This window comes from Spea bombifrons, chromosome 11 (assembly GCF_027358695.1).
Source record: "Spea bombifrons isolate aSpeBom1 chromosome 11, aSpeBom1.2.pri, whole genome shotgun sequence".
Taxonomy (NCBI): Eukaryota; Metazoa; Chordata; class Amphibia; order Anura; family Pelobatidae; genus Spea; species Spea bombifrons.
This window is the reverse complement of record NC_071097.1, coordinates 5,710,864-5,733,151: the sequence shown is the minus strand read 5'-3', so window position 1 is coordinate 5,733,151 and position 22,288 is coordinate 5,710,864. Positions and strand designations below refer to the sequence as shown.

The 22,288-nt window shown below is 49.5% G+C and overlaps 4 protein-coding genes and 1 pseudogene across 4 annotated transcripts; 3 read left to right on the top strand and 2 right to left on the bottom strand.

Moving 5' to 3' along the window:
* Positions 1-231: 231 nt before the first annotated feature.
* On the top strand, positions 232-953 carry LOC128468862 (histone H1B-like). Its single transcript, XM_053450682.1, has one exon. The coding sequence runs from the start codon at positions 276-278 to the stop codon at positions 936-938; it is 663 nt and encodes a 220-aa protein (XP_053306657.1). The 5' UTR covers positions 232-275; the 3' UTR covers positions 939-953.
* A 476-nt stretch (positions 954-1,429) lies between these two features.
* LOC128468899 (histone H3) lies at positions 1,430-1,840 on the bottom strand. The gene has a single exon (XM_053450715.1). It carries the CDS (start codon positions 1,838-1,840, stop codon positions 1,430-1,432), a length of 411 nt encoding a protein of 136 aa, XP_053306690.1.
* A 655-nt stretch (positions 1,841-2,495) lies between these two features.
* On the top strand, positions 2,496-2,833 carry LOC128469029 (histone H4). Its single transcript, XM_053450827.1, has one exon. The coding sequence runs from the start codon at positions 2,522-2,524 to the stop codon at positions 2,831-2,833; it is 312 nt and encodes a 103-aa protein (XP_053306802.1). The 5' UTR covers positions 2,496-2,521.
* A 712-nt stretch (positions 2,834-3,545) lies between these two features.
* On the bottom strand, positions 3,546-4,033 carry LOC128468958 (histone H2B 1.1-like). Its single transcript, XM_053450766.1, has one exon. It carries the CDS (start codon positions 3,958-3,960, stop codon positions 3,580-3,582), a length of 381 nt encoding a protein of 126 aa, XP_053306741.1. The 5' UTR covers positions 3,961-4,033; the 3' UTR covers positions 3,546-3,579.
* Positions 4,034-4,294: 261 nt separating this feature from the next.
* On the top strand, positions 4,295-4,768 carry LOC128468940 (histone H2A type 2-B-like; annotated as a pseudogene).
* The last annotated feature ends 17,520 nt before the right edge of the window (positions 4,769-22,288 follow it).

The window sequence follows — 22,288 nt, the reverse complement described above, 5'->3', positions numbered from 1 at the left end:
GATCTATAATTAGAAGTGTGATGAGACGTTTACGCGCAAACGGGAAATATATTTTCCTTTCAAACCCCCCTCTCCCTGACTGCAAATCCAGCGATGCCCCGGCGATCGGCAGCATGGGGAGGTTTCAGAAACGGCGTCCAATCATAGGCTCGCAGGCCACTGCTCATGAACCAATGAATGTGCGGCAGCTCGTCTATAAAAGCCAAACTTCTGGCGGTTTAACCCCGTGTTTACGTGCGGTTTCCAGTGTTGTGTGGTGTGATCCAGGCATTGAGATGGCCGAGACAGCTCCTTCCCCTGCGCCTCCGCCGGCAGAAACCTCTTCCAAGAAGAAACAGCCGAAAAAACCGGCAGCTGCAAAAAGCCGTTCTGTGAAGTCCGGTCCCAGTGTCTCCGAGCTGATTGTGAAAGCGGTCTCTGCGTCCAAGGAGCGCAGCGGAGTGTCTCTCGCAGCTCTTAAAAAAGCACTCGCTGCTGGCGGCTACGACGTAGAAAAGAATAACAGCCGCCTGAAGCTCGCTCTCAAGGGTCTGGTGTCTAAAGAGACCCTGATCCAGCTGAAAGGAAGCGGTGCCTCTGGCTCTTTCAAGCTGAACAAGAAGCAGCTGGAGAGCAGAGAGAAGACATCAAAGAAGAAGGAAACTCCCGTAAAGCCTAAAAAAGTAGCCTCTAAGAAGGTTGTGAAGTCGCCCAAGAAAGCCCCTGCAGGAGTGAAGAAAAGCCCGAAAAAGATCAAGAAACCGTCGGCCGCTGCCAAGAGTCCCAAGAAGCCTAAGGTTAAAGCGAAGAAAGCTGGCAAGAGCCCAGCTAAGAAGGCCACAAAGCCCAAGGCAGCCAAAAGCCCCGTTAAGCCCAAGGCAGCCAAAAGCCCCGCTAAGCCCAAGGCTACCAAAAGTCCCGCTAAGCCCAAGGCTAAAAAGGCAGCCTCCAAAAAGTGAGAAGGGGGGGCGTGAGTTTTGGAGCGCCTCTGGTGTGTGCTTTCCCACTTAATTCTTCACACAAAAGGTTCTTTTCAGAACCATCATATCCTCCGAAAAAAGAAAAAGCGTTTAATCACCCGGCCGCGGCTATGTGGGCCACCCGCTGCAAGCCTAGCCCCATACTTGTGTGTTATGCATGGATTCACATATTCGGCCAGCGCTCTCGCTCGGAGCGCTGTCCGTAACATAATAGAGATAAGGGGCGGGCTTAAAGATTGTGCTTTGCCGTTACTCGTTATGCCCAGCCGGGGACTCGGCCGCTCAACGGCTCGCTCGGTAGTGGGATAACGGTGTGAGATATTTCAAGCTTGGGCGCGAGCAACAGGGTTAATTTCATGCATGCGAAGGGAAACAAATCACAAGCTCGTTTGAGTGATAATGTGGTGGCTCTTAAAAGAGCCTTTGTGGGAGGGTGAGGGGGAAATCGCGTTCGCCAACACCACGTTTATTTAAGCACGTTCTCCTCTGATCCTACGAGCCAGCTGAATGTCTTTTGGCATGATAGTAACCCGCTTAGCGTGAATAGCGCACAAATTGGTGTCTTCGAAAAGCCCCACGAGGTAAGCCTCGCTGGCTTCCTGGAGAGCCATAACAGCAGAACTCTGGAAGCGTAGATCGGTTTTGAAATCTTGAGCAATCTCACGGACCAGCCGCTGGAAAGGCAGCTTTCTGATCAGCAACTCCGTAGACTTCTGGTAACGGCGGATTTCCCTAAGAGCTACGGTGCCCGGGCGGTAGCGATGTGGCTTCTTCACGCCGCCGGTAGCTGGAGCGCTTTTCCTCGCAGCTTTGGTCGCCAGCTGCTTCCGAGGAGCTTTTCCTCCGGTGGACTTACGGGCTGTCTGCTTGGTGCGAGCCATGCTGTTGCGTGCAGATCTGATTCACCGACAAATACAACGTAATTGTAACGATTCTGCGGCCAACTCAAGCCCTTTATAGAGTAGAGGTGAATGTGATTGGATACGCTTAATCACGCCCCTCTTTTTCATAGGCTAGGACGATGGTTTGAAAAAGCCAGCCTTTGATCAAGAGGCTTCGGTGTGGAGAGTTATCTTTTTTTTTTATTTATTTAAATTAAATGCTCGAATCGGTCATTTATTCGTTAGCTGCGGTTCTTTTTTTATTTAGTTCTTCTCCTATCTTTTGGTCAGCCTCCTACCTAGTGAACCTGTGTACTGGCTGACCGTTAACAGTGATACGGCGAAAGCTAAAAGCCCGCCGTTATCTTGGTCTCCGTTTGGCGTTTATTTACAGCGATATGCTGCCACCTAGTGGTAAATGAGGGATCGTCGAAAGCGATCACGTGGCGGTGAGGGAGGCAAAAGCATTAAGGTTTTTGATATTCCTAAATAGCCAATCGGTGGCTGAGGCACGTTTGGAAGCTTCTCCAGCCAACCAATGAGAAGCATATATTCAAAAAGCAACACCCCCTTGAGGCAGCATGGTGCGGTTCCCCATCAGGTCCGTCCAGTACGCATAAAAGAAAGCGGGCCGGCCGTAGGCGAGTATTGTGCTGTGGAGCTCGTGGAGTAAACGCGATAATGTCTGGCCGTGGCAAAGGAGGTAAGGGACTCGGGAAAGGTGGCGCAAAGAGGCACAGGAAGGTGCTTCGGGATAACATCCAGGGGATCACAAAGCCTGCTATCCGCCGTTTGGCTCGTAGAGGAGGTGTAAAGCGTATCTCTGGGCTGATCTATGAGGAGACCCGTGGTGTGCTCAAAGTGTTTTTGGAGAATGTGATTCGTGACGCAGTCACTTATACTGAGCATGCCAAGAGGAAAACCGTTACCGCTATGGACGTGGTGTATGCCTTGAAACGCCAAGGCCGTACTCTGTACGGTTTCGGAGGATAAGCTTGTTCACTCGTGACCCTGAAACACCCAACGGCTCTTTTCAGAGCCACCCACACCCTCTCTTAGGCTATGATCATGCTGTCCCAGAGTCTGCCCGCGCTTTTCTATGCACGCCTTGAAATAACCAGCTTGACAGTGGCTGGGTCTGGCTATAGATTGAGCTACTGGCAGAACATGTGCTGAGATCGGCAGCTGGTGTCCTCCAAAGGCTGGCCTCGCTTGAATGGGGGCTGACACGTCCCAGGGGTAATAGGCGCCGTCTGTGGTAGTTATCTGAATTCTGTATGTCCCAGTATGTGTGTGATTGTTATTATGACTTTGTCGTCCCCTCATGTCTTATCCTGTTTTCAGGACAATAGACCCACGATGTAGCTCAGCTTGGGCTAGCCGCAGTGTTAAAGCAGCCCCTTCTCTCTGCAACGCTGGTTCTTTTTGACGGCGAAGGGGTTAATCTCTTGGGTCCCAGCAGGAGAAATCAGCGATTAGCTGGAATACCCAATCAGAGTACAGATTGTTGCCATTACAGGAGCCCCTTCACCTTGGGCTTCTCGTGCCAAGCAGTCTGGTCGACGGGCACAATACCCCAGCTGATCTGGAGGAGTGAGGAGCACATTTCAATGCTCACAAATGCTCTTCCCAGAGCTAGCAGTCCAACAAAAGGGGCTACATAATTCACATAGCTCTGAGACAGACTGTGTAGGTGGCTCTCAAAAGAGCCTTTGTTTAAAGAGAGAGAACAAAGAACTTTACTTGGCGCTGGTGTACTTGGTAACAGCCTTGGTGCCCTCTGACACAGCGTGCTTGGCCAGCTCTCCAGGAAGGAGGAGGCGTACAGCAGTCTGAATCTCCCGGGAAGTGATAGTGGAGCGCTTGTTGTAATGGGCTAGGCGTGAAGCTTCCCCGGCAATGCGCTCAAAGATATCGTTGACAAACGAGTTCATGATGCCCATGGCCTTGGAGGAAATGCCAGTGTCTGGATGCACCTGCTTCAGTACCTTGTACACATAGATCGCGTAGCTTTCCTTTCTGCTCTTCTTGCGCTTCTTCCCGTCTTTTTTCTGAGTCTTCGTAACAGCTTTCTTAGAGCCTTTCTTCGGAGCAGGCACAGATTTCGCTGGATCAGGCATCGCGTCTGCTTTCCTTTGAACACGCAGAGCAAAAGAAGGTAATGCACACTGAAGCGTTAGTGCGCTGGGCCCTTCCCTTTATAGGCACCGCATGCAAATAAGGCCGTTCTGCTGTCTCGCGTCCGATTCGATGAGGTTGTCACGTGTGCAGATGCGGCCGCCCATGAACCGCAGTGCCTACACCGATTGGTGTCTCAGACTATGTCCACCCGATTGGATGTTTTGAAAAGAAACCAATCAGTGACGAATAGCGTCACGGGGTGAGCTACAAATAGCTGGGTAAGTGTGCTGCGATTCTTTGTAACGTATAATTTCGTCAGTAGTCTGAGTGAGTGTTTGTCGAGCGAAAGCATGTCTGGCAGAGGAAAACAAGGCGGAAAGGTTCGTGCTAAGGCGAAGACACGTTCTTCTCGTGCTGGTCTGCAGTTCCCTGTTGGCCGTGTGCATAGGCTTCTTCGCAAGGGTAATTATGCCGAGAGAGTAGGGGCCGGCGCACCCGTGTATCTGGCAGCGGTGTTGGGAGTATCTGACTGCTGAGATATTGGAGCTGGCTGGTAACGCTGCACGCGACAACAAAAAGACCCGTATCATTCCTCGCCACCTGCAGCTTGCTGTCCGTAACGACGAGGAGCTCAATAAGCTGCTCGGAGGGGTCACCATTGCTCAGGGAGGTGTTCTACCCAACATCCAGGCGGTGCTCTTGCCCAAGAAGACCGAGAGCCACAAGCCTGCCAAGAGCAAGTGAGTGCGGTAATCGGTAACCGCAGGGCAATTAGCCAACACCACCAAAGGCTCTTTTCAGAGCCACCCATAATCTCTGGAACAAGCTATATTTGTCTTGCTATAAATTTGCTGCTAACTTATTTATAGGCAACTGCTTTCCACTGCAGTTTTTCAGCCCGATGTTTAGTTGCTGAGCTTAACGGTGGCTAAACACCATTCATACAAACTACATCATACACCATACCCCGTTTCAGGGCTAAAATTCGAGGCAAAGCTGCCAGCACTTACGCGGATAAATATGGTTCTCAAGAAAGGTGGGTGGGCAAGTGTTACCACACGGTGGCAGCATTGCATAGGAAATTGTGGTTTACCGCAAATTAATGTGGCAGAAGCCGGGGAATCTCTCAGCTGTGTGATGATCGTGTAGCTGGCAATGGTCTGGGGAGCGTATTAATGAATTTGATAATCATTCTGAGAGAGAGCCGTGAGTAGCTCCACTGTAGACATCTCCCTTGCCTCTGAAAGCTTAATTGCTGAGAAGGAATTAACCCTTCATATACCCCAAAGCAGTGATGCGAAGTTCGGATCAGTAAAGTGAATCGGATCATTTCGAGTCGGTCATTGAAATGATCCGATTCATGATCCGAATCTTTTGCCCAGTCCCTCCCTGCAGTCAAACTAACGATTGGCCCCGCCCCTTTCATTAGGGTCAATGAACCCTCCTGCCTGCCTACTCTAGCGATGTCACTGAAGGAAGAGAATCGTTCAGAGATTCAAACCATTCAGAGAATATCACTGACACCACACTTTTATAAATAAATACATTAATAATCTTCACTGCCCCCAGGATTTAGATTCCTCTTAGATTACCCACCTTAAGATTGCTTTTAGATTGCTTTACCTCTAACTGCACCTTTAGTTAACTTTGTTAAATTAACCCTCAGTCCTCAGCATTAAATTAACCCTAAACACCCCATTAACCATTACTGCCCCTAAATTAACCCTAAAGACCCTCATTAACCATAACTGCCCCAGCGCGGCTATCGGACCCACGCCGGCTGTCCCGCGGTCCATCCCGGGGGAAGCTTCAACCTACTGCCGCTTGGCTCCCCTTCCCGTCCTACCTCATCCCTGTATCACCTGCCCTACCCATGGACTTCGGCTCTCGTAGCCCAGACACCCCCGCAGAGACTGGGGATCCCTTGTCACTGGAGCCGCTAGAGAGGTGGTGATCAGGTCGTGTGGCTATCGTATCACTAATTGTCATTTTCAGGACAATTATGGCACTGTACTCAGCTACGCCTCGGCGGGCTGCGGTGCCGTGAAGCTAGGGTCACCGGACCAGCTCGTGAGCCCTGCTCCGCTAGTGTCGGTGTGACGGACCGACCAGGGACCTCAGGTTCTCCCTCTCCACCAAGAGCGACTTCTCCCTTCAGGACAATAATTCCCCGCAATCTGTAGGCAATATCCCCAAGCAAAGTAAAGGGATATCGCTATCCGGTACCCAAATAACCAGGCAAGACTAGTCTTTAGGTACAACAAAAGGAATAACTGTTTATTATGGGACAGGTGTCGCCTTTTATAGGTAGGGACACCACGAGGGGGGGGGGGGAGCAATACAACAGGACACCGGGACCACTAAGTCTGGGAGATAAAGAGCACACATTATCTTTATTAGATTATCTCTCAGACCTTAGTGTGCCGTGTGCAAACTTTTACAAAATAAGGCATTAATATACATTTTTATTGATAACACATTAAAGAGTTTCATGTCACTGGATAACATTAACTGAGGGGTAGGGTGACTGTAGGAACCATCACATTACTCCCCCCTTTGTTTCCAGTGACAGACCCGGCTAGACCCCAACGGGGTCGGCTTAGGGCTGTTTCTTTGGTTAGGTGGCTAACTCCGATTGCAACGCGCAAGCATAGTCCTGGAGGCCATCGACGAGTCGATCTACCATCCTTTGGAACGTCGCCGGAGCGTTCTTCATGCCAAACTGCATTACCCTAAATTGGTATAGTCCCAATGGGGTGATGAAGGCCGATCTCTCTTACCACGAGAGATGCGGTGTAACAAATCATCTACTCGGGGCATGGGGTACGTGTCAGTCACAGTCCGGTCTTTGAGCCTGTGGTAGACTACACAGAACCGGGTCGTCCCATCTCTCTTAGGCACTAGGACTACCGGAAAAGCCAAGGGGCTCTCGGTCGGCTCAATCACTCTCTGATCGAGCATCTCCCTAATCTCCATTAACATCCCTTCTCGGACAGACTTAGGAACTCGGTACGCCGCTTGGCGTAACGGGGTCTGCCCTGGAGTCTCCACGCGGTGGTGCATCCGGGGAGGGCAGAGAGAAAGCCGCCTCTCTGATCTAACAGCTGGAGAACTTGGGCCTTCTGGGATTCCCCTAACTGCACCGCTAACTGTATCGCGCCAAGTTCCCTCGTCCCTGACGCTACCTGGGGCAACGGTAATCCCTCAGGGTCATCTATCGCCGGGGTGCAAATAACTGCTACTTCCTCGGGACGCTCCTGGTAGGCTTTCAACATGTTCACACGGAAGGTTCGCTGGATCCTTCTGTCTGCACATTTAGCTACCATGTAGGTGGTTTTGCACAGTTGCTTCACCACCCGATACCATCCCTGCCACACCACCTGCAGCTTATCGTGACGGGATCGTTTAAGCGCTAGGACCTTCTGCCCAACTTCAAAGGCACGGCTCCGGGTCGGTCCGGTCGTACCACCGTTTCTGCCAACCTTGCGCCACTTGAAGGTTTTCCCGGACCATGTCCGTGTGGTTCTTCAATCTATCCCAGAAGGCCAACACGTACTCTACTATTGTCGGCCCTTCGGTCCCTGCCAGTGCTCTCTAAGCAAATCTAGGGGGGTAACGGGTGGCATGGTCCACGAGAGTGAGGATAAATTTCCCTTCTTACTCCCGGTAGCATATGAGATAGGTCCGACTATCCGAATAGGGCAGGGAAGATTTAAACCCCCAGAACCTCCCCTTTACCCACAGTTCTTTCCTGCCCTATCCGGGTAGGTACATCCCCCATTTGTTGTTTTCAGAGCTCGTGGCAGAGCTCTCCTGTCCAGCGCTGCAGTCCCGCTTTGGGTAGCGGGCAAGCGTTTCTCGGCCATTTTAGCCCTCTCCGGTCCGGTCCTCGGTAGGAACCTGTTTACCGGAGCAGGGAAAGGCTCTTTCACTCAGGGTCCTTGGTAGGACTGTAGCCTACTTACCTTTAGCAGCCCTTGGGCGGGCTAACTGGAAGCAGAACGCCGGGACTCTGCTTCAGTCTGCCGACGATTTCAGCCAGGAAGCGTCTGATCTTTGCGGTGGCGTGCTTCCGGTTTCATCTCAGTCTGCCAGGAGGCATCTGAGGTCAGGAAGGGGGCAGATCTGTAAGCAGCTCTCAGGTCACAGAAGGTTTTTTGGCGGTTTTCTGGACCTTTTTCCCTCGGTTTGGTAAGGTTTTTTTTATTAGCTTGTACTGCTTTTAGTTTGCAGTTTTCTTCTGATGAAGAGTCCTGGCTTCCTGAGATTTTCTGTTCTGGTGTTTTCTGCCTCTTAACCCAAGTAGGTTATGAGTCTATGGGAATTTGTCTGCGTTTGTTTTTTCTTTTTGTTTTAACCGTCTCCTATCCTTTATTATTAGGATGTCACTAGATAAGCCAGACCTCCCTGAAGAATCACCAGCTCCTAGGAAGGCTGCATCCAAGACGAAACATTTTGCCTGTAAAAACCGCAAGGCTACAATGTCTGACGCCTCTAGGAAATTTTGCTCATCCTGCCTCAAAGCCAGAGAGGAGTCCATTTCAGAATTCAAGGAATGGATGAAAGCTGAGCTTCAGTCCACTTTTCAGCAGATTAAAACCTCTGTTATGTTTTCTTTACCTCAGCCTAGATCTGTGGGCCCCGACCCTCGGCCTGGGTTCCGGCCCTCTGGTCAGTATCCTTACACTTCAGATCCTGAAAAGGATTGGCAGATGTAAGATCCCGAATCCCTAGAGGAGGGGGAACTATCGGAAGAATCCTTCTTCTTTCCAGCAGAAGAAGTAAACAAGCTGGTTACTAGACTTGCGCATTCGTCTTCGGGCGAACATGAAAACGAGCACGAAGAGGCCGTTTTTTTGTTCGTTCAGAAGACACACCGAAGAGAATACAGTGCCGGCAAAACGTAGGTGAAGACGAAGACTCACAACCACGAAGAATCGAAGATTCTTCGCGATCGTCTTCGTTTTTGCCGCGCAGCCGCCAAAATTTCAAACAGGAGTGAGCTGATCTCGTCTGTCCAATCAGCTCACTCTTGTGACGTCACGCTAAGGGTCTCGTCCAATGCCTGTGCTGCTGTTTTTTGAATTCTGAAGGCGCCTTTATAAGACCAGAGCTTGCCTGAGAGATCCATTCATTTTTCGCTGTGACTGCTTTGGCAACACTGCTGTGCTGCATCCGAGCGTTACAGAGCGATTGTTCTGTTCTGTGTGAGACTGGTAAGCCTTAGCCTGCCATTTCTCACAGTGTACTTCATCCTCACTTCAGTGCTACTTAATATAATTAATAATAATAATTTGATTAATTTTTTTTTATTTATTTAATTTGTCATCAACTGTAGTGTAAGTGCTGTTGAGTTGACAGTGCACCCAGTGCCTCAGTGGCACTGGGGTGCCCTTGCCCTGGGCTGGCACTAGTGCCTATTGCCTGTCCTGCTTAAATAAATTAAATAGAATTTATAAATAATAATTTAATAGAATCTATAATTTAATAGTTCATTATTATATATATATATATATATATTTGTCAGTCATATATATATATATACTATATATACTATAGTATACTAGTGTAGAGTGTACTGTAGACATTCATCTACTAGTGTCTAATTTAAAATCAGTAATATTAATTAATATAATTAATAATTGAATTCATTATAAAATTATATATATATTTGTCAGTTATAGTTAGTAATAGTATACTAGTGTAGAGTGTACTGTAGACATTCAAGACATCTACTAGTGTCTAATCTAAAATCAGTAATATCAATAATTCTATAATTCTTTCTTGTCTTAATAGTTAATTAAATTAGCTATAAATAAAAGTAATAATATTAATTAATTACTACTAGCGTATAGTTCAGCTAATCTTATTTGTACTGGTGCTGCAGCTCTATATTTTGTGCTTTGTTTTAGCAACAGTAAGAGACCAAGTCAATTTTTCTTAATTAATCTTTCATTTTATTTCATTTGTTTTGCTCACCTCAGTCCATCAGTGAAGTGAACTTGTTGGGCTAGTGAGTGCAGCCGCATAAGTGCTGTGGTTTTTTTTTTGATCAGCAAGCAGTGACGTTAACTGTTTTGCAAAGATTTTCTCATTTATTTTACATTTTATTTCAATTTTATTAAAAGTACCCTTAGTGTTTTGCTCACCTCAGTCCATCAGTGAAGTGAACTTGTTGGGCTAGTGAGTGCAGCAAGCAGTGAAGCTAACTGTTTTGCTCTGACATTTTATTTTATTTCTAATTCTTTTCAAGAAAAATTGACTGTGACGAGCTGTACTAAGCAAAGCTTCAAGCTACTAGCTGTAGCACTAAAATAATTCTAATCTTCTTTAATCTTAATCTATAATATATTATAAATAATAATATTCTAATTCATAATCTATAATATAAGTAATTCTAATTCTAAATTCTAATTCATAATCTATATTCTTCTATCTATAATACATAATATATAAGTAAATTAGTTCTAATCTATTAATATTATATAACTTAATATTAATTAATAAATCATATACTGAATCTGATTTAACCTCACTTTAGCTTAGTGGGTTTGAGAGCGTCTGCCTAGAGGTAGACTTATAGTAAGGAAATATAGCTTTAGGCTAGCATAGTAGTAGGCTAAGCTCTTAGGCCCGTGTAAATTCAAATTAAAAATAAAATACTGCTAGTTATTAAATAGTTAATCTTGAGTTAATAATTTAAATAACTTTAGCACTTTGGCAGATTGCACACAGCACAGTGCAGTAGTGCATAGTTTTACTTTTTAAGCAGTAGCACTGAAGAGAACTTCCTCTAATTTTTTTGTCTTTAATTCGTTTTTCCTTTTTTTTATTTATTTATTTTATTTATTTTTTTATAGTATTTTAAACACTACACTACACTACACTACACACACAACACAAAATTTGAAATGGATCCTCCTTTTGGGACTAAGAAGGGACAAGCTCCATCTACCACCACCACTGTGACGAACCCTGTCTGATCTTCACTTATTATTATTATTATTATATTTATGTGTACCCGGTTTGAATGTGGCTGCAGCTCCAGCCTTCAAAGAGACGATCCTATAATCTGGCTGGGGCTCTTAATCAGCCAGCACAGCCTTATCTGCCCAGACGGCCCCCGCACTACAGGGGAGATAACACAGGTGGGGGAACCCATTGTATCCCTTAATCCCCTCACCTGATACATCCCCTGTATACCGATGGGATTTGTGAGGGGATGTGGCTGATGGGATTGGGGGTTGGATTCGGTGCACAGTGAATGGAGATTGTATATAAATTCTGTGTGTTTGTAATAAAGAGAGTTCTGTTTTAACCTCAAAGCATGAAGTCCTGTCTCATGATTGAGGGAAGTGCTGGTCTGTGACTGCTTTCTTCGGACAGCCACAGCGTGTCCGCTTACTGGGAGAGGGAAGGAGCTGACGGGCGGATGTGTCCAGTCTGGGACACAGGACGATCCGTCACATTGGTGACAAGCGGCGGGATGTTTCCTTCCAAACGGGACATCCAAACCAGCACCAGGATTGGTCACCCTTCGGGCAGAGAAAGAGCAACGCCAGGATCCTCAGCTATGGAACTGGAGTTCAGACGGCGTATGCAGGAGGCACGGGCCCAACCCGATGGACCTGTATCAGCTGAGGACGAGCTGCGGTGGAGGGATCATATCCGTCGGCAACTCTGATGGGAGACTCTGCGATGGGAACAGGAATACTTGGGTAAGTGCCTCCCAACCAGCGAGGACATTTACTGGTTCCAGCTGGAGGCACGAATGCCATTGCTGGGAAAGCAGCCCAGGGAGGAATGGGTGTCCGAGTTAGACGGGCTGGTCCAAACCGAGATGATGTGGGATGACGGATACAGGGCGTTACGATGGTATGCAGCCGAGGCGGGTTGGTGCCTGGAAGGAACGGAGCCCACGGAGGGCTATGACTTTGGCGGCCTGGGATTGTTATGGGATAGTCTTCAGGAGGACCTGGACTTCGGCAGTACAGCGGAGTGGCGGATTATGGACATCCGAGATTTCAGGGAATTGGACCTCCCAGGTGCACTGAGAGGTGATTTTTACTTTTTAACTACACAGGAGTGGGAACTGGAAAAAGCATATAAAAAACTGTTTGACCGTGTTCAGCAGTATGCCCCAGTGTCCATGGATTTTGTCGATTGTTCATCCGAGGATGTTAACCCAGGATGGGGGGATGAGGCTGCGGTCTTCCCACCGGGGTCCTCCGAATGCTGGGTAGTTCGCTCAGATCCACAACCCCCAGCTGAAGTGCTGACAACAGGGTGGGGAGCCCCTGGCCTCTGCCCCGTATCTGGAACAACAACAGGAATCCAGGGAGATGCGGTAGCCAGCCCATATCCCCAGCGGCAGCAGGAGCACGAGGGAGTGGAGGGTGCTGTCCATCCTCCCCAGCGGCTGTTGGATAACCCGGGAGACAGCGCAGTCGGCTCATCTCCCCAGCGGCAGATGGAGAACCAGGGAGGGGATGCAGGCGGCATCACTCCCCAGCGGGTGGGCGAGTGTCCAGGAGATGGTGGAGCCGGCCAGTCTCCCCAGTGGCAGCTCACAACTCTGGGAGCGGAGGAACCTGTTCTCCCTCCCCAGCGGCAGATCCCAGTTGAGGGAGCTGAGAGTGTCGTCCCTCCTCCCCAGCGGCTGACGGATGACCTGGAAGACGGCGCAGCCGGCTCATCTCCCCAGCGGCAGATCCCAATCGAGGGAGCCGAGGGTGTCGTCCCTCCTCCCCAGCGGCTGTCGGATGACCCGGGAGACGGCACAGCCGGCCCATGTTCCCAGCAGCAGAAGGAGCATCAAGGAGGGGGTGCAGGTGGCATCACTCCCCAGCGGCCAAGTGAGTGCACAGGAGATGGCGCAGGCGGCCAGTCTCCCCAGCAGCAGCTCACAGATTCGGAAGTGGAGGAACCTGTCTTCCCTTCCCGGCCGCAGATCCCAGTTCAGGGAGCCGAGGGTGTCTTCCCTCCTCCCCAGTGGCGGACAGATGACCTGGGAGATGGCGCTGCCAACCCATCACCACAGTGACAACAGGAGCCCCAGGGAGAAGATGTAGGCATCATCACTCCCCAGCGACTGGGAAGATTCCAGAGAGAAGGTGCTGTAGGCACTTCTCTCCAGCAGCAGTTGTATTTTTCTGGAGAGTCAGAGGTGGGGCGGGGGAATACTGCTCTTGGAGGGACAGATTATTTGGAGCACCAGTTTCGGGAGGGCATTGATGGGCTAAGTGAACTAACTGACTACGGAGTCAACCCGTTTGGGGTTTCCTCCTGTGTCAGTCCTATTTGGAAGGGAGAGAAGTGTGACAGAACCCTCCATCACTGGGGCCCCTGGAGAGGCCTGAGAGCCAGCCTCCTCCCTATCGACTATGGGCCCGGGCCTTTTAGAGACTTCTGTGTGTGGATACAGGGGTTCAGTCTGCTGATGTACCCCATGTTTCAGCACTCAGAGTCTCAGAACTGTAACGTCTGCTGGACATCCTGTGGTAGGAAGAAGGCTGATTGTCTTAGCATTGTTGATTGTATAGGTGTGAAGTGTTTCCCCTGTTATTGTGTGTTAGCCCTTATCTTAAGACCCCCTGTAGGTATGACTAGGTGTCACTGCTGCATACCTAATTATCAATTACATAACAGGTAGCTGTTAATCCTGTGAGCTCCTGTTATCTCTGTGTCCCGGCCATTGTCTGTCTTAAGCCAATTATATGTCTATCGTCATTCCACGTCTACGTCCCCAGTTAATACCATTATTTATGTCTCGTGTCATCCTGTCCTTCCCCCGGATATTGTGTTGCAGGATTTGATCTAATTACTTCATTCCTGCCATGGTAATTAGATCATGTGATATTTGTCTTGCCCCTTTTCTTACTTGTGTATATATAGCTCTGTCTTTGGTTTTAATAAATGAGTCCTGTTTTCACCTCAACATGAGTGTTGCCTGATGTTTGGGGTGGGCTGTAGCCTCGCTGTGTAGCTAAGCTTCGGATAGCCACAGTGCCAATGCGGCTTCGGTGCAGCGACGTCCCCCCTTCTATCTACAACGCTGGTTCTGCCAGGCGCTGAAGGGGTTACTTGTTGGTGTCCCGTCAGGAGGAAGCAACGTTTGGCGGGAGTACCCAGTCGGGGTACAGGTTGGTCCCGTCACATTGGTGGCAAGCGGTGGGATCTACTCCTTCCAGACCAGAGCGGACCAAAGCAACTAGCCGCAGAACAAAGTTGTACCCTGGCGAGGAAGAGCCAAACGGATCCACAGATGGAGTGGATTGAACAGTCACCGGGATGCGGGGTGACTTGGAGGGGAGTCGAGACCCTCGAATCGGAGACTCCAGTATGGGAGTTTGAGAGACGGACCCGAGCCCGGCTCATGAGATGGAGAGCGGCCCTAGAAAAGTGCAGCGCCCACCAAGGTACACATCTGCCCACCCTAGAACAACGAATCAGGGACCAGGTGAATGGGAGGCTCTACTTGTTTGGGGGACCTGCGTCTCCAGGTGAGGTTGCAGAGCTAGAGAGGCTGGTCCGACAGGAGATTGGGCTCGAAGAGGAGTACCGAGCCATATACTGGGAAGCCCGAGGCCCGCAGCGAAAATCCAGAAAGCCCCATTCTCCGGAAGGGATGGATGTTGGCGGGCCTGGCCTGTTGTGGGAGGCATTCGAGGAAAGGGGTGTCTTTGGCAATGGCAACATGGACCGATGGTGGGACATTTGTGACAAGCGCCGGAGAGCCCTGCCGCCCACTGCAACAAGTGAACTCAGCCAAGACCTTGAGAGACTAGTAGACAGAGAATGGTGCCTCGAGGCAGAATACTTGGCGCTGTTCGAGGGGAGCTACGCCCTGCAGTGTGAGCCGACAGATGTCACAGAGCGAGCTCCGGAGGCCGCTCACTGTAATTGGCAAGCCTCCGGACTTGAAGGTTCAGCCACTCTGCCCCTGGTATTGCAGCCAGAGCCCGAAGAGGTGAAAGTGGGCAATCACTTTTGGGAGGAAGTCTTCCGGGTGATTATGGACCGCATGCAGTCACCGAAATTTGAGGCAGCGGTCTATGGGTTCCCACTAGAGGCGGCAGAAGCGCCAACAACAGGGCAGAGAGACGCTGTTCTCTGCCCAGCACCATGCGCCCCTCCTACTCCGGCTGAAGCGCCGGCACCGGGGCAGAGTGCCGCTGGCCTCTGCCCGCCCCACAGTGAAAGGTCCCTGCCTGCTAGCAGGGACCCACCAGCGCAGTGCGACACAATCCTCTGCCCAGCACAGCAAAGTGCCAGACCGGCAGAAGAGCCGGCCACGGGGCAGAGTGCTGCTGGCCTCTGCTCATCCCCCAGCACAGTGTTCCCGCCGGCTAACGAGGACCAACCAGAAGTGCTGGCACCCGGAGAGAGAGTCGCTGACCTCTGTCCTGCACCAGCAATCCTCGCTCTGGCTGAAACGCCGGCAACAGGGCAGAGGGACGCTGTTCTCTGCCCAGCACCATGCGCCCCTCCTACTCCGGCTGAAGCGCCGGCACCGGGGCAGAGTGCCGCTGGCCTCTGCTCGACCCACAGTGAAAGGTCCCTGCCTGCTAGCAGGGACCCACCGGGGCAGTGCGACGTGATCCTCTGCCCAGCACCGCAAAATGCCAGACCGGCAGAAGAGCCGGCCACGGGGCAGAGTGCTGCTGGCCTCTGCTCATCCCCCAGCACAGTGTTCCCGCCGGCTAACGAGGACCAACCAGAAGTGCTGGCACCCGGAGAGAGAGTCGCTGACCTCTGTCCTGCACCAGCAATCCTCGCTCTGGCTGAAACGCCAGCAACAGGGCAGAGTGCTGCTGGCCTCTGCCCGCCCCACAGCGAAGGGTCCCCACCTGCTAGCAGGGAACCACCAGCGGAAGAGCTGGCCACAAGGCAGAGTGACGCTGTTCTCTGCCCAGCACCGTTCCCTGCACCAGCAGAAGCACTGGCAACGGGGCAGAGAGTCGCTGACCTCTGCCCTGCACTGCTTACACCCCCATTATCTGGCTCTCTCCAGCACGAGCATCCGGGAGGGGGCGCAGGCGGCGACCCTCCCCAGCGGCTGTAACCAATTATGGGAGGAAGGGCAACCGGCACTCCTCCCCAGCGGCATGGTCCAGTGGGCAAAACGAGCCCCAGCTCGGAGAGCCAGGTAGGGGTAAGTGAAACTGCTGCTGCTTTGGAGTGGGCTCTTGTTGTCTGGGTGGGGGAATGTGGAGCTGACTCGGGACAAACCCGTAGTCAGGGTAACCATGGGAGGGTTCCATCAGGTTGGGAGGGAGCCGAGTCTGGGCTGAGGGCCCAGAGGGGAAAGGAAGCCCTGGAGAAAGGTCTCCCATGCATGCAGAGGAGACTAAAGAGGGCTGCCCACTGGAGAGGCTTCTGGGCTGGCCTCTTACCCTTTGACTACGGGCCACGCCTAGGAGCCTGGGTGACTGACATGGGGCTGCCAGGGTGCCCCAGAGGCCGCACGCCCCCTCTCCCTACCCCGCAGGACTAGAGACAGTAGAGGCCCGGTCATCCCCAAGCCGATCCGTTAGGGATCTGGCTGTGTCTGCCGGACGTTTGCACAAGAGGGGAGTAATGTGACGAACCCTGTCTGATCTTCACTGTTATTATTATTATTATATTTATGTGTACCCGGTTTGAATGTGGCTGCAGCTCCGGCCTTCAAAGAGACGATCCTATAATCTGGCTGGAGCTCTTAATCAGCCAGCACAGCCCTGTCTGCCCAGACGGCACCCGCACTACAGGGGGGATAACACAGGTGGGGGAAACCCATTGTATCCCTTAATCCCCTCACCTGATACATCCCCTGTATACCGATGGGATTTGTGATGGGATGTGGCTGATGGGATTTGTGATGGGATGTGGCTGATAGGATTGGGGGTTGGGTTTGGTGCACAGTGAATGATGATTGTATATAAGTTCTGTGTGTTTGTCATAAAGGGAGTTCTGTTTTAACCTCAAAGCATGAAGTTCTGTCTCATGATTGAGGGAAGTGCTGGTCTGTGACTGCTTTTTTCGGACAGCCACAGCGTGTCCGCTTACTGGGAGAGGGAAGGAGCTGACGGGCGGATGTGTCCAGTCTGGGGCACAGGACGATCCGTCACAGGGCTTATACCTTTTAAAGGGCAAATCAGATTATTCAATGCCTATTATACCCCTTGTTGGGGCGGAATTAATCCCGCTTGTCATCTCTTTGTGCGAGGGCTAATGGGCCATTATAGTTTGGTGAATAAACCGGACAGGCGCTTGAAAATCCCCCTTTTCCTTTCAGGACGGACGACGCCCCGGTTTATTAATATGATAACGTACCTTCATGGGCATGATGGGCCCTCCCCAAACAACCAATCACATCTGCTGCTGAAGGCTCCTGACTTAAAGATTTACTACCGCACATGCACAAGATGATTAATACCCATCCAACCTCCCAAGTGTCCCTGTTCAGCTTGTCCAGTCCCTCACCCAAATGCCTGAGCCCCTCTTTCCTCCCATGATGTCCCTCTTTCTAGGAGCTCAGGATGGTTTCTGAGTCTATCAGAATCTGATGACGGATCAGACCCATCCAGGACTCAGACCTTAATCAGGATTCAGTAGCCATATGCGCATTCTCTACCATCTCTGCAGGAAGGCTGTTCCACTTATCTACCACCTCCGTAAAGTAAAATTCCATCTAAGTCTCTGACCCTCTAGTTTAAGATTATGGCCTTGTGTTCTAACATCTCTCCTCCTTTTAAATAAACTTGGGGTGTATAACAGCTGTCTGTTCTTGGTGAGGTTCTCAACCTTGTTTTCTATGGTATTTCACCCTTCAGGGGTCTTTTTGGGGCTCAACCCAAGTGAAAAGCTGAGTCCGGACGTGGACCTCCTTGTTCACTTGTGACTAGAGGGATACCAACCGGACCCCACTGACAAGGCCCATAAAAGTTAAAACATACATGTGAGGTTGTTGGTTCCATTTCCAGTCCTGAGGAAGGATCAGACTGATATGTCGATGGAGGTTCTTCTTCTGCAATGGCACAAGATGTAACTTGTAATGTAACTTGAGATGCCCCCAAGTGGGGGACTCGCCGTAAAATAGGCTGTCCGTTGTTGGTGGGCATTGCAAGCTTGTGTATGCTCCGTATAGAAAGCACAGGAACGCCGTGAAGAGGCTTAAGTGCTGCTGACCCAAAATTAGAAAGGCGAAGAATCAAGATCTCCCTGGGTAAGTTTGATGGCTGTAGAAGTGGTGGCTCCTAAACAACAGATCTCCTGAGACTTTCACCCACTACCGAGTTTACAAAGAAAGGAGCCCATGAAACATTCAGAGAGAGTCAGGTCGATGGGTGAAAACACCTTGCTAGTTATAGAGGTCAGCGGAGAATGGCTACAAAAGGGCCAAAAACACTCAAATAAGGCTCTTTACCACAATGTTGAACAGAAGGCCATTGGTGAATGCCCAACACATTGACCCTTTGAAGCCAACGCAGCAGATCTCCACCATGGTTTCCATTTCTGACCCCTAAGAACTAGACAGGTTTACCTAACAAGGTTAGACTGCTCAATCTATGGGTCCTGGAAAAAATACTAGCTGAGACCTCCGTAGCTGGTAAGCACATCCTTAGAAGAACCTTCAACTAACATTAGGGTGTGTTGCAAAATCTCCCGGCATGTAGTGGGATAGTTACATGGACAATCTCTGTCTTTTATTACAAAACAAGCCATCCTTGAACATCAAGACTGTTGATGAGGACCATTATCATACACCTGTGCTAAACAATAGAAACACTCTGTCTAAATCACCCTGATGGAACGCCCTGACTAATGAAAGCCTATGGTGGGACGGACTTCATTAGCATTACCATAATGAATTGTCTTGGCAGGGTGTATGAGTCCTTCATAATTATTATTATTATTATTATTATCTTTTATTTATATAGCGCCAACAGTTTACGCAGCGTTAAGATGTTGATGGACAATCCAGTAGAAGTATTTCTGAAGAGTTTGGTTACCAAGGTTATCTTTAATTATCATCAGCAGTGACAAAAACATTCTCTATGGTTCCACCGTTCAATCGTCTCGGTGGCATATGTGACAATTCCCACCCCCCCGAAGATTTCTTCTGTTCTTCTGAAGAACCATGAAACGGTTAACCCTGAAAGTGTTTGAAATTCCACCAAAGTTCCAACATTCCATCTCAATCCTAAACTTCATTCTCCCTCATAAGAAGGACAAAGTGAGCAACGGCCTCCAAAGTTTGACGAGAAGTCACAATACCTTGGCCTGTGCATACAAAGACACAGCCCATCGTTCTTGTTGGCTTTCTGACGAGGACCATGCAGGATCTGATTAAAAGGGGTAAGAATTAATGTTGTCACTCTACTAAACTCCATCGCGCCCTCCCTCCATTCTTCACGCCGCTTCTCAAACCCAGAGACTAATTGATTTTTTTTGTCGATGAATATTGCTCCCTAGGTGCTTTTATTTACTCCCTCTTCATCTTCTGAGAAGAAGAAGGTCCTCTTTTATATTCAAGACAAATGGGGAGAAAGAAGAAGAAGAAAAAACCCATTGAAATCTCTCCACAAAGCTTCCCCCCTTAAAGGAAAAGTTACCAGCCAAAGGTCAAAATAATAAATGCATAGCCAAATTGAAGCCTTCGTGGACTACAAAAAAGGCAAAATGTTACATTTCGGCAAACCGTGATTAACTCATTTGAAAAAAGCTGATGCCAAGACAGATCAGCGTGTGATCGGAAGACAAAAATGGGTATTCAGAGGAGCAGAGAGAGAGGGCTTCTCTTCAACCGTCGCCCCCCCCCTCGTTCATTCCTACCTCTTGACTCTCCATTCCTAAACCTTTACAGCTGCCCCAGCTTCGCGCTCGATTCAAGGACCTCATTTACTTAAATTATAACCTCATCACGAAGAAAGAGGGGGTTGATGACGGGACGGCGTTGAATTTCTTATGCTTTTGCGGCAGCTGCTATGGGGTTTTTTCTCCTCCTTCCAAAAAGTCTGTCATTTTTTTATTTGCTGACTCAAAATCGTGGGATCTGTTCTGAGAGCGATCCAGCATTTTAATAATACTAAACATCTCAGTCTGGCCACCTGGTAGACCTCTGGCCAACAGCACCCAGTACTCACCAGATCTGCCGTAAGATGGCGGGTCTGGTGCTGAAGTGTGCAGCTGCCAGCTGGATATGTCTGGCCGAGCTCTACATCCCTTGTCATCCCTAGTCAAGCCCGGAGCTGTCCTCACTGGCCGACAGTTGTAAAATTAATTGAGGTCTATGCTATGTTGCACCAAAGAGCTCAAACGTGGCCACCTCTCAAGGCGCTGCAGTAAGGTACACGGGTGGCAACACCTCCAGCCATGGGGTGTCAGTATACAGTGTTAGATTGAGTGGAGTCTCTTTGTACAGTGTTAGAGTGTGCGTCAGAGTGTATGGGGTGTCTTTGTACAGTGTAAGAGTGTGGGTTAGAGTGTATGGAGTGTCAGTATATAGTGTTAGACTGAGTGGAGTCTCTTTGTACAGTGTTAGAGTGTGGGTTAGAGTGTATGGAGTGTCAGTATATAGTGTTAGACTGAGTGGAGTGTCTTTGTACAGTGTTAGAGTGTGCGTTAGAGTGTATGGGGTGTCAGTATATAGTGTATATGAGTGGAGTGTCTTTGTACAGTGTTCGAGTGTGGGTTAAAGTGTATGGGGTGTCAGTATATAGTGTTAAACTGAGTGGAGTCTCTTTGTACAATGTTAGAGTGTGCGTCAGGTCACATTATTTGAGGGCAGAGCAAATATCCTTGTTTATTGCACACAGGATCCCTGTGCTTCTTATGCCAAAAACACAACTACGACAGAACAGGGAAGCGGTTTCCTGTGTCTCTTTCTGCTTGTATAACAATGCCGTCACATAAAAGGGTCGGACCTTGAAGCTATTTGTCCCTAATCTCACGTGCTACAGTTCTGTACACCAAATTAAAATAAGCTTTATTATTATGTATGAGAAATCCACCTTCGAGTATACCATGGGAGCAGTCATCTAAACTTCCTGCTGGATTATTCATTTCCATTGGGTGTAGCCTCCCTTGGGGTTGTCGCTGTTGTTTGAGCTTGCACTTTAATATAAAAAACCAAAAACATAATACAGATGTGTAAACGTGTATTTTTCTTTATTATGTTTCCGGTAATTTTTTTCGAAGTGAGGCTTTTACATGCAGATGTTTCAGACAGAGTAGAGGTAGTGCGGGTTGACAGGGAACCCTTTAAATTGATGTGGAGTCAACTGCAATGCGTGTTGAGGAGTAAATGCTTAAGTCAACTCTGAACATTGACTGGAGTCACACATTTTAAACTCATCTCCTCTGCAAAATGAAAATGGGCCAGTTACAACTGGACTGGAGAGCTCAATAGCCCATTAGGGGGATCTGCTAGGCCACTGATTGAATGGAACCAAGCTAAACAAGAATGCTTTATCCAGGTACAATCATTTAACAATCCGGACCACAGTACCTTAAAAATGAATCCCTCTGGACAACTGAGTTGCTCGTACCACAGAGCCTTGTACATCACCAGCATGAGGAGGCAAGCCAGAAACACGATGGTGATTTGGATTAGCCCAGTGAGCTGGAGGACAACATGGAGACAACATGACATCATCATTATTACTAGACTTGGGCACCAGGGGGCTCTTCGTGTTCGTCTTCGTGCTCGTCTTCGTGCTTGTCTTCGTGCTCGTCTTCGGGGGGGGGGAATCTTCGTATTCCGCGAATATTCGCCCGTTCCTGTCTTCTCTTCAGGCGAATATTCGCGGACATTCTTCGTGCTCGTTTAATCTTCGTTTCCCTCCCGGTTGCCTAGCAGGGGTTAATACGGGGTTTTCAACACATAGGAGCAGCAGCAGCTGCCGTGAAGGTACGTGTGTGCAACTCTATTGGTCGTTTCGGCAGGGGGCTGGTCTGGCATCAACGAGTGAATTGCAGAACGGCAGAATGCACTTCATTCGTTGATGGCAGGCCAGCCCCCTGCCGAAACGACCAATAGAGTTGCACACACGTACCGAGGTGTACTGTACACAAAATGACCTAGACAAATGCTCCAAGGAACTTGGCCTCCTTTTTATCATACACAGTCACACAGCCATAGATGTTTAACCCCTTCGCGACCTTTGCCGGTTCAGGACCGTCATGACAAGAAGGTCACTAAATGACCTTTGACGGTCCTGAACCGTCAAAAAGTTAAATAAGCTTAGAAAGTGATCAAGGATCACTTTCTTCGCTTAAACGGCCTTGCTGCAATGCCTCGATGTCGAGGCATTCAGCAAGGCCGAGATCGGCATCGGGGGCCAT

What these genes read in the sequence shown, in the direction of transcription:
- LOC128468862 (XM_053450682.1), top strand. Translation starts at nt 276, where the DNA reads ATGGCCGAGACAGCTCCTTCCCCTGCGCCTCCGCCGGCAGAAACCTCT.
- LOC128468899 (XM_053450715.1), bottom strand. Translation starts at nt 1,840, where the DNA reads ATGGCTCGCACCAAGCAGACAGCCCGTAAGTCCACCGGAGGAAAAGCT.
- LOC128469029 (XM_053450827.1), top strand. Translation starts at nt 2,522, where the DNA reads ATGTCTGGCCGTGGCAAAGGAGGTAAGGGACTCGGGAAAGGTGGCGCA.
- LOC128468958 (XM_053450766.1), bottom strand. Translation starts at nt 3,960, where the DNA reads ATGCCTGATCCAGCGAAATCTGTGCCTGCTCCGAAGAAAGGCTCTAAG.